At 38.2% G+C, this 11,939-nt stretch overlaps 1 protein-coding gene across 1 annotated transcript; it reads right to left on the bottom strand.

Moving 5' to 3' along the window:
- Positions 1–594: 594 nt before the first annotated feature.
- Positions 595–3,678, bottom strand: LOC145043433 (cytochrome c). The gene is made up of 3 exons (XM_078992082.1): positions 3,439–3,678; positions 1,954–2,087; positions 595–907 (listed from the first exon to the last, which is right to left on the bottom strand). The coding sequence occupies exons 1-3, from the start codon at positions 3,548–3,550 to the stop codon at positions 815–817; spliced, it is 339 nt and encodes a 112-aa protein (XP_078848208.1). The 5' UTR covers positions 3,551–3,678; the 3' UTR covers positions 595–814.
- Positions 3,679–11,939: the final 8,261 nt, after the last annotated feature.

The following is an 11,939-nucleotide window of genomic DNA, read 5'->3' as shown; positions in this document are numbered from 1 at the left end:
TCATGCATGTTTGCTGCAATAGATATTTATTTTATTTAAAAAATGTTATTTAATTATTAAGTAGAAATTATGTTATATTGTATGGATAATTTCTATAGAATGCATAATAATTGTATAATCATAGTTTTGTACATTATCTCATTCATGTTTGCTACAATAGATATTTATTTTATTTAAAAAATGTTATTGTAATTATTAAGTAGAAATGTGATTTGTTATATTTTATGGATAATTTTTATAGAATGCATAATAATTGTATAATCATAGTTTTGTACATTAGTCGGGTTAGTGCAACGGATATTCATTTATTCGATTCGAAGGATAAAAGTACGTGTTCATTTATCCAAAACTACAAAACCTGTTTGGATCAGATTCTAATATTTATTAAAGAGTCTGGATCAAAGTTGATTGGCTGCAAACCTCCGGGTCTAACTATAAACAAAAGAGTAACATTCTATGCTTATTTATTCGACAGCTTTGTAATTTTCTTGGACAATTATGAGACTATGTTTTTTTTATCAAAGTATGCAACATAGTTACATAAGCAAGAATTTAACTTTATATAAAATGCATAATAAAGATCAAAAACTATGATAAGTTAACAAACATTATATAGAATGATGATGAATAAGGCAATCTCTTGCCAAATGAATAAAGCAGTGCTCAAAACTTTAAGGAGCAATGAAAGATGATGAATGTCCTCTCCCCTTATTCTTCACAGAAAAGAAAATCCAAATTTATCCCCTTATAACCAACCACCTCAAATCATCAACAAAAAAACTTTAAAAGGGTGTCAAAACATAAAAGAAAAAAATTACGCGGTCGATGACTTGAGGTAGGCAATAAGATCTGCACGCTCCTGTGGCTTTTTCAGTCCTGGGAAAACCATCTTTGTTCCGGGAATGTACTGCAGCATTAAAAAAAATACATAAGCATTCTACTTTGATACAAACATACAGAAAAACCTTTTTAATGTGATATCATAAAAAAAATACACACAGTCATTTGTTTATTATAGCATCTTAAATTCATTTCTCAACTCTATGATATCTTTCACTTCCTAAAAGAATAAAAAGGAAAACTCACATGAAACAATAGAAATAGTCTTTGTCCAACAACTAAAAAAGTTTGGATTCCATCAAATTGGCTCTTATTTTATTTTAGGGTAACTCTTTAAATAATACAAATTAGGTTTTTCATTTGCATATTTTATATAAATAATGTCATATGAAGAAATCATGTAGATACAATTTAGGATAGCTATTTATATGAGTTCACATGGTCACACATGTAAAACCTAACTACATGTTAGCTCTACTTTTTCTCATCAGTTGCATTAGCAAAGTAATATTCTCTGACTCATTATATTCCATGAAACATGATCACGTTTGGTTGGCATCTTGGAATAAAAAGACTATTTTAATATTATATGTAAATACAATGTATAGTTTTTTTTAACTAAAGTTTTAATTGTAATGAATAAATTTTTCTATCTACAAAAAATAGAAAATTAAAACCTACTAAATACTCAATAAAACTTGAATAAAATCATGAGAAAGAATATATATATATATATATATATATATATATATATATATATATATATATATATATATATATATATCCTAGTTTTTTTTTTTTTTTTAATATGTAACGAACTTGAAAACCTGAGATTTTATATAAAACAGCTATTACGAAAAGTTAAATTAGTTTAAATGAGTTACATTGTAAATTTTCATTCATGACTACAGAATGGAATTTGCTAAAACTGAAAGAAAACAGATTGTTCAAAGAATTCCAGACAAAACAAACAGCTTATTTTTCAATCCAATGGAAATACCATTCTCTTCCTAATTCCATCATACCAAACATTAACCCATTGAAATTTGATTTGCATCTGTCAGATCAAAGAGGTTTTTAAAATCATAAATGAAAGAAATGGTTATTATATACCTTCTTGGGGTTCAGCAGGTAGTCATACAATGTATTTTCCTCCCAATTGACAGCCTTGTTCTTGTTAGCAGCTGAATAAGAGTATCCAGCAGTGGTTCCAGACTGCCTTCCAAATAGTCCATTAAGATTGGGTCCTGCATAATAACCACATATATCATGCCCATGCCCGTAGAGTAAAAAAAAAATTAATCCTTCTACATTCATTATCTCATATAAACTTATTAACAAATAACAATACACTTAGATTCTGCTTCTTTTCTACTTGCCAGACTTAAATCAGAAACATGAGGCTACTTCTTTCTGTAGACAACTTAAAAGAGAAAGACAGGAAAAGAGGGGTTTCCAATTATGTACATGCACTGGCTTTCATATATGTAAATATATAACATGTCCTTGGTAAGTCTAAACATGAAATTCATCAAGCAACTACTGTTGCAATCAGATGAATACCCAGACTAAAAGCATTGATTAAGAACAACTGATTTCTATGTTAATAAACTCCTAGATAATATTTAATTCATAAGGTTAATTTAAGAATATACAAAATGTAAAACATCCAACAGACAAGGTCTATACTGAAACACACCCAAGAGAGCCACAATAAGAAACAAAAATTTCCTTAACCACTAAAATTCTTGTTGATTAACCTAACCATTAGACATTTATCAGGATTAAAACGAACTAATCTTGCAATTTTGAAATTAGTTGAACATCAAATACAAAAACCTGGCTTTACGCACAAGAATAGTATAAGAACCCAAAATCATAAAGTTCAAAACAATCACATTCCTAAACCAAAATTGATAATCATTTGGCTTTTGTGATCTATTTTTTAGTTTCGGACTTTAAAAGATAATAAGTCATAAAAATCAATGGCTGAAAACATTGAGGTATAATTTAGTTTACTTTTGAACTTTGAAATCTTTGAGTTGACTGATTAAGTTATAATTCGGAATACTGAAAATATAAGTCTTCAAACTGATTATAATTTGTGTGAGTAATCCAGGAAGGTTTTTTTCAGAAAACGGTGTAATCTTAAAGATCATATAAATCGACTTATTTTTGTTCACTCGGTTCATTATTATCAATTTATTACATGATTTCTTATGTAATAATTTGTCAATAAAATCGATCTCTTGTGTAAAAAATACTAGATCCGATGACAGGAATTTACACACCTCATCATCCGTGTGTAAAATGACTAATAAAACTTATCTTTCAAATAGAAAATTTTAACCCTGTCAGGATCAGCGTATAAAGCAGACCACCACCAACGATATTCAAAACACTTACGAAACGACACACAAATAAGATTTATCATCCGATCTAACATAGACGATAGCAAATAACGTATTATACATGAAAACAACAACCGTTTTAAAAGAAACGTAACATGCACCGCATCATACCAAATAATCCTTCACCTTACGTGTATATTCGCAAACCATCAGATCTAAACAACATAAAGATAGAACGAGAGATAACCTTGTTTGTGTCCGGCGCCTTTCTCAACGGTGTGACATTGAGCGCATTTAGTCTTGAAGATCTTCTCGCCAGCGGTGGCGTTTCCGGCTGGAGCCTCCGCGAACGACGCCATCAATCTGTATAGATCGAATCACCGATGGTAGATTTCGTAAAAGACGTGAGAGAAAGAGCGACGGAGAAAGAGCGAGAGCAGTTGGGGTTTCAAAAGGGCGGAGAATAGATGTGGTTTTTATGTATCGAAAAGAGAATTTTAGGGCAAGGAGTGGAAGGAGTCAAGTTGAACATGTGGTCAATTTTGTGGGAGGCATAATTGAACGAGGGCGCGGTTTTCATTGGAACACGTGGTGGCAGTTTATTAGTCAATAAAATAGGAGGAAAGTATAAATTTAGTGCTCGAATCTGAGATTTATGTTTAGCTTAATTTATTTTTCGAAGTTTTTTTTTTTTGGAACGTCGGACAACATAAGTAGGACATTAGAAATATAATTAAAAAGAGGATTGCAAAAGGTCTGGTAATTGTATCGTGTTCGGGTTGGTGGATTACGGGTTGGCGGGTCAAACTATAACAACCCAAACACGATTTATTTAACTATACAGGTCACGGGTTAGCGGGTTTGGAACATAAACTCATATATGACCCGTCAACCCACTTATTTATACGGATGCATAAGTTGGCGAGTTCGTGGGTCAAATTTGAGTTCATGTGTTCTAGGGTCAAATTCTATAAATAAAATTGATAATTAAACAACAATAAATTTTTGATGCAAACATATCTAAATTTTAGAAACTTAAGTCTTAAACATCCAAATGAAAATTAAAAACATTTATGGAAAAATGTTGAAACTAAAACATTAAAATTAATGAATTTCAACACTATTTTGTTCTTTATAATGAATTTCAACCATGAAGTAAAAATAATAGGTAAGATTGAAACATACCAAGTAAAATTGTAAAAATAAATAATAGTGAGTAATGTTTAATACATTTAAAAAAAATAAATTTTTATAATTAAAATTCTAAACGGGTTGGAGGGTCAAACGTATATTTTTTTAGAAACTCATATATGACATATTTAATAAACGGGTTGACGGGTTGGCGGGATGGCGGGTTGACGGTTGAAAAAATCAACTCAAACCCGTTTATTTCGTGTCGTGTTGTCGGTCGTGTCGCGGGTCGTGTTGATAATAGTCAAGCCTAATACAATCAAATTTGATCTATATTTACTAATTAAGAGTTGTGAATTGAATATCATTTTCCGTCTTCAAGGAAGCAATCCTATCATTGTTAAACCATTTGTTCTCGCCTTCCAAAGTAACCATAGAGCATAGTACATCAACCAACTCCTAATGAAGGCCAAATTGTTGTTAAGAGAGGATCATTTAACACAGCAACAAACTCCACCAGATTCTTAGGAACTGAAAGCAAAAAAGAGGCCCTATAACCAATCCAATTCCACTCCACAGTAGCATAGTTGCAGCTGAAAAACACATGACAATGTTCTCCTCCTCCCAACTACATAAACAATAGATGGAGGAGTTTATGGGAATACCTATTCGAACTAGATTAACCGAAAACGAAATTCTATTTTTCAACAACTTCCAAACGAAGCAGTTGACTTTGAGAAGCACTCGTATAATCTAATAGAAATCAGAATCTAATCCAACTTCATCAAGTTTGGCTACTGATAACGTATCCCACCAGGAATACATCAAACATAACGGAATTGTCAGTCTGATATACGGTTTAGGCAAAGGACGACATATGCCTAACGTCGTGTCCTCACCCTCACCCCCGCGATCCTGTATTCGTAGCGCCAAGGCCAGCGTCAAGAAAAAATATAATCAATCATCTCCCAGAGCGATAGGTGTAGCGTTCAGGACGCCGCTCCTAGCAAACCTACACCAACAGCAGACAACCACTCACGAATGACAATTTCCCAATCGAAGACCATCTATCCCTGCCAAACCTGAAAATGTAGAAGGTACTGTTAGAGATCTGTCTCCCTAACCACAGGTATAAAAAAGTCCCTTCTCCTCCAAGAGAAGGGATCGAAAGAAAAAACCCTTAAGCACTTACCTAACACTTTTCCACCTTCTCTCTAAAAGACAAACTGACTTGATCGTCAGGGCTTCGTTTTCGGGATTGCCTCACGAAGAACGACTGACTATATTATTTTTTTGATGTGATTCTCAGACCCTTCATTTTCATCCCCCAAAGAGATGGAGTTAATTCATAGACTTATCACAACAGTTGACGTCATCTGGACGTGCACCCATTACGGCACAACCCACTTCACAACATCAGGCACCGTAAATGACGAATAAAGGATCGATATGTCAGGAAGGTGACGACACTATCCAAGTTAGGCCAATGCAAGTCCCTCGATGGAAGCGGTCCATCGACACTGGAAGGGCGGCCGCTCACATACACTTCAACGACGCTACCAGTCGGCCTAGCGATGAAGTTCATCGCTAGTCTATGGTGACCGACGCCCATCACAACGGAACATTCGACCACGACTACCACCATAGCGCCTCAAAGAGTGTCGGTCACCCGATCACAACAAATAACAAATTAACCATAACCATCGATGCGACAGGTGGAGATCAGCGCCTGGTCCCCTGGCACCGTTATATCAGTCGCACTACCAATGCCTGCAGGTCATCAGTCTTCCCGATGGCCACCATGTCGCATATCCCACTATTTGTGCAGCAACCACCGTTCAACCCATATCCATACCACTACAAAGGCGTGTACCCTCAAATGCAGCCACAAAACCTTAACATTCAAGGCACACCAACGTAGGGGATGAACTCACACACTACGGGGCCAACAGAGTCAAGTTCGCAGTTGCATCAGCCGATGCACGCATACTCCACACAGGCACCGTATATGCCTCAAGAGACTATGTACAACCATACGTACCATAACGAGTATGGTCAAGGGTACAACAACCCATACCACTTACAACAAGAGATGGTCAGCGGAACACCCAACTACCCACACATGAACAAACCCATAACAAGTATTAGCTCGACGATCTACCAAGAGCTATTACAATATGAAATATCATATTCTGTCATGATCCCAAACATCCTAAAGTATTATGGCACGACAGATCCTGACGGACACATAGGCACCTACGATTGGACAATGACATCCCTTCGGATGGATAAGAGATTTACCTGCACCTACTTCCCCTTCACATTATCGGGAAATGCTAACAAATGGTTCAAGGGACTACGTCTGGGAAGTATCTCTGTGACAACCCGATATTTCAACTCTTTGTAGTGACCTAAAAAGTCAAGTATTGTAACCACTTTTGAGTTAATAAAATTAACTTTGATAATAAAATGTCCAAAAAGTTTCTATTTAAATTCTTCTATGTTTAAATGTCATTAAACCATGATCGTACGTAAAAATAACGCCCAAATCCGACTTCGTATATTGAAGTTATGATTTTTCCAAGTTTGGCTTAGCAACAGACAACTAAAAACTCGAATCGGAGATCGAGCGACTTTTGGCCGGAATGACCTAAACGAGAATCGAAGGTCTCGACAATGATATTTCAGCGGTAAAAAGTCTGGCAAAAACCGACGTCAGATAAAGAAGTTATGAATTTTTAAAGAAATTCCTTAATCACGTCATTTTAATAAATAAATAATAAAAATAACTTTGGAATTTGCCAACGGAACCTAAACGAAAGTTGTAGAGGATAGTCTCACCTACGCGTGGATATAAAGACCATCGAAAACGGAGTTCCTATGAAGGAGATATGAGTTTTAGAAGTTTATTTAAAATAAATATAAATTTAAATATAAATTCTTGGTAATATCCGAAGGGGAGTCAGCAGATAGGACCGGAGTACGCCCTGCGTACCCTCGTACGCCCCGCGTACTCAAATCAAGGGCCTCGGATCGTCCACATCGCCCTATGCGAAGCTACCGACCCGTCCCATCCGACCAGCCCCATCCGAAATACGTAAGCGATGACGTCTCGTACGCGCTGCGTACCCTCGTACGCCCAGCGTACCGAGGCGGTTCAGCATCCCTATAAAAGGGATGCGAGGCTTTCCGGAAATTTTGCTCATTCTCTCTCTTTCTCTCATGATCTTGCCTTGATTTCCGTGCACGTTCAAACCCGAAGCTCTGGTCTTTTTGCTCAAGTCCCGAGGGTCGATTTTACTCCCGAGATTCCCGAGAACCCCGAGAAAAATCCGTTTCCCAAGACAAAACTCTGCCCGGTTTTCCATCTCGCTATCTTAAAACTTTCAAGTGAGTTCATACCCCTTAAATCAACCTTTGAAATGATTTTAAATGTTTAAATACTTTACGCGGGGGGGGGGGGGGGGGGATACAAGTTAAATACTTATAGTTATTGCTTCAATCACATGTGATTGCATTAATCACATGTGATTGCATTAATCACATGTGATTAATAACTAGGAAACCAATGATTTTATCACTGTTCAAACTATTTTACTTCAAAATATTTTACAAACTCTTTTACTTATCAAATGCTTTTATTTAAACTTTGTTTTACTACTTATAAATTGCATGCCCATATATGTATACATGTATAAATAATGTTTAAAGGGCTTAGGAAAGCCACCTGCCCTATTTCCTTTTCCTCGATTTGGATGTGGTCTGGTGGAATTTCGGGTGACCATCCAAAGGTCGTTTCCATATTAATTATATATCAAATATACATATATAGACATAAAAGTACTTCCATATTCATACGTACTAGACACACTATTAGTAAGTTACCATCGGGGTAACACATGATCATACTATTACAACTGCTAGATCAATGAGTCAGTTCATTCATGAGTCTATACTAGAAAGAGAACATATACAACTATACTAGAAAGAGAACATATACAACTATACTAGACAGAGAACATATACAACTATACTAGAGAAAGAACATATACAACTATACTAGAACAATTCATTTCATATACAAGAATACGTTAACAATTGTGATCCACTGTATCGGAGCATGCCTTAAATGTCATGGCCCGAGTTGTAGCCAGAATTCTCTTGGAGGGAGAGCATTGAGTTTGCGTATAGATCTATACTGGATTGACTATCCTACACCTTGCTGCTAGCTACAGCCGGACCTGCAGGTCTGCGGGTGCCAAACGTCATTCCGTTATTACGACCGTTCCTTATGTCGTTGTTATCAGTCGATAGTATGGTGCAATTATCACATTATACCTTAATATAAATCTGGTTTAAGGTAGTTAGTACAGCAGTAGTTCCTATAATACAAAATTACAGTACTACAATGATTTACCCATTACATTTTTAGTGATAACCTCACTTAAACTTTAATGTACAAACTATATTTTACAACTACCGCTCGTAGGTCAAGCCCCGAGCAACAACCCTCGGCCAGCTTTTCCAGGTCCTACTCCCTTGTGGGCAAACAACTTGAATCGCTGGAGTGATGATCAGGGTCAACCCTTACCATACTTTGGAGACCGAAGCTTTTACAACGTCAGCAATGGTGGCTCTGCTGACCGAGCTCTGCCTGTCATTATCCGCAGAATAGCTCGTAATGTCGAGTAAGGTCGACCAGCCATCGACCGGGTCATGGAGATTGATGCCAACTCAGGTGTCAACACAGTCCGCATCCGCCATCTTGAAGAAGACATGGAACAGACCCGGAGAACCAATGAAAGCCTGCAGCAGCAGCTGGCTGTCTCACGAGCTGAAATCTTTGAACTTCAAGCTCGTTAGAGAGCTCAGGATCGACACCTTCAAGAGGTGTTTTGTCAAGTGTCCGACCTCAGGGCTCGCCCGTGGAATTCCCATCGCCGTTAGATGATGTCTAGTACATCTCTGTCTTTTGATTAAAGAATAGCCTTTAACATCTGTGCTTTAAATAGCACTTGTCTGTAAAATATTCCTAACTTTCAGTACTCTAATTAGGAATCTAAGAACTGTCAAACTTTTCTATATGGTATGATGTAAGACCTACTGTTAGGTCGATTTTCCTTGAACTTATTACATCAGTAATACCAGTATTATTGAAATCTATCTCATCTGTGGGAAAAATCTATACACTTGTGCTTTCCTACTAATATTTCTTATTGTGATTTCAAACACTCATTCAACTGTTGGGCTATGGTTAGTTAGTCCATGTGTCACTCTCACGTTGCTTACAAATTGATTCTTACCATTTTCTTATCTTTATAAACTTATAGCTGAAAGATGCCTCCTCGCAAATCTCCCAGGAATAATCCTGCACCACCACAACGGCCCCTGCCGTGAAATGCAGTGCTCTAACTGCAACAGGAAAGGACACACCGTCCGTTTCTGTAAGTTCCCGGCACAACCTATCAACCAAGTCCCTGGCTCTGGCGCGAGCCCGACCTGCTATGGATGTGGCGAAGCAGGCCACTATAAGAGGGACTGCCCCAAAGCAAAGAATGATGGTGGAGCAGGAAGGGTACTAGCTATAGGCCACGGGGAAGCAGTTGCTGACCCGACAGTGGTGACTGGTACTTTCCTCCTCGATGACTCCTATGCATGCATTCTATTCGATAGTGGAGCGGAGCGAAGCTTCGTAAACCATAAATTTGCTCGCATGCTTAATCAACCACCGCACGCACTCAAAGAACTATTCACAGTAGAAATGGCTAATGGAAAAACTGAAAGTACGAGTAGCATATACTTAGGTTGTACCCTAACTCTAGATAACCATTCATTCCCAATCGACCTCATGCCAGTCTCAATAAAAAGTTTCGACATTATCATTGGTATGGATTGGTTAAGCCTTCATCACGCCGACATCATGTGCTACGAGAAAGCAGTCCGTCTAAACCTTCCGTCTAACGAAACTCTTATAGTCTACGGCGACAAACCCGGTGAAAGTCTTCGCATCATATCAAGTATTCAAGCACAGAAGTATCTGCGTAAGGAATACCATGCATTCCTTGCTCACATCGTCGACCCGAGCCTCGAAACGAAAGAACTAAAGAACATCCCTGTAGTGAGCGACTTCCCCGACATTTTCCTAGAAGAACTACCCGGGTTACCTCCGCAACGATAGGTCGAGTTCAAAATCGACTTAGTCCCAGGAGCTACCCCAGTAGCCAAGTCGCCCTACCGCTTAGCACTAGCTGAGATGCAGGAACTCTCTGGTCAACTTAACGAACTGCTCAGCAAGGGCTATATAAGACCGAGTTTCTCACCTTGGGGAGCACTGGTCTTGTTCGTTAAGAAGAAAGACGGATCATTCCGTATGTGTATTGACTACAGAGAACTCAACAAACTGACGGTCAAAAATCGTTACCCTCTGCCTCGCATAGATGATCTAATCGACCAACTGCAAGGGGCGAACTATTTTTCTAAGATTGTTATGAGATCCGGATATCACCAGTTACGAGTACTAGAGGAGGATGTGCCGAAGACAGCCTTCAGAACTCGTTACAGACATTACGAGTTCGTGGTGATGCCATTCGGATTGACCAATGCGCCCGCAGTCTTCATGGATCTGATGAATAGAGTATGCTGACCTTACTTGGATTAGTTCGTCATCGTTTTCATTGACGACATCCTGATCTACTCCCGAAGTAAGAAAGAGCATGGCGATCACCTGCGACAAGTTCTAGAGACATTACGAAAAGAGAAGCTTTTTGCGAAGTTCTCGAAATGTGAATTTTGGATCCGGAGAGTCGAATTCTTAGGACACATGGTAAGCGAAGAGGGAATCCACGTGGACCCATCCAAAATTAAAGCCATTGAGAACTGGTCAGCACCTAAGACGCCTACAGAAATTCGTCAATTTCTAGGTCTCGCTGGCTACTACCGCAGATTCATTCAGAACTTCTCTCGAATAGCAAAACCTCTTACAACCCTAACCCAGAAAGGCGTGGCCTTTGACTGGGAAGAGAAACAAGAAAGAGCGTTCCAAACGCTCAAACGAGCCTTATGCACCGCACCAATACTATCCCTTCCCGAAGGAATAGAAGACTTCGTAGTCTATTGCGATGCATCGAATCAAGGGCTCGGATGTGTCCTGATGCAGCGAGGTAAGGTCATCGCCTACGCCTCGAGACAGTTGAAGACACACGAGGTTAACTACACGACCCACGATCTTGAACTAGGAGCGGTGGTGTTTGCTCTGAAGATCTGGAGACATTACTTGTATGGAACGAAGAGCACTATCTTTACCGACCACAAGAGTTTACAACACATTTACGATCAAAAGGAGCTCAACATGAGACAACGACGGTGGGTCGAGCTACTCAGTGATTACGAATGCGATATTCATTATCATCCGGGTAAAGCCAACGTAGTAGCAGACGCCCTAAGTCGGAAGGAATATTCTGGTCGCAAAGTCAAGTCATTGTCAATAACCATCCATTCACACTTGTCTAAGAAAATTCAGGAGGCTCAACTTGAAGCCATGAAACCTGAAAATGTGGCGAATGAATCCCTTAGAGGAATGGACAAGAATTTAGAAGCCAAGGGTGACGGAGCCTTATA

The sequence above is a fragment of the Lactuca saligna genome, chromosome 4 (genome assembly GCF_052625555.1).
Source record: "Lactuca saligna cultivar CGN05327 chromosome 4, ASM5262555v1, whole genome shotgun sequence".
Lineage (NCBI taxonomy): Eukaryota > Viridiplantae > Streptophyta > Magnoliopsida > Asterales > Asteraceae > Lactuca > Lactuca saligna.
This window is presented reverse-complemented; position numbering and strand designations above follow the sequence as displayed.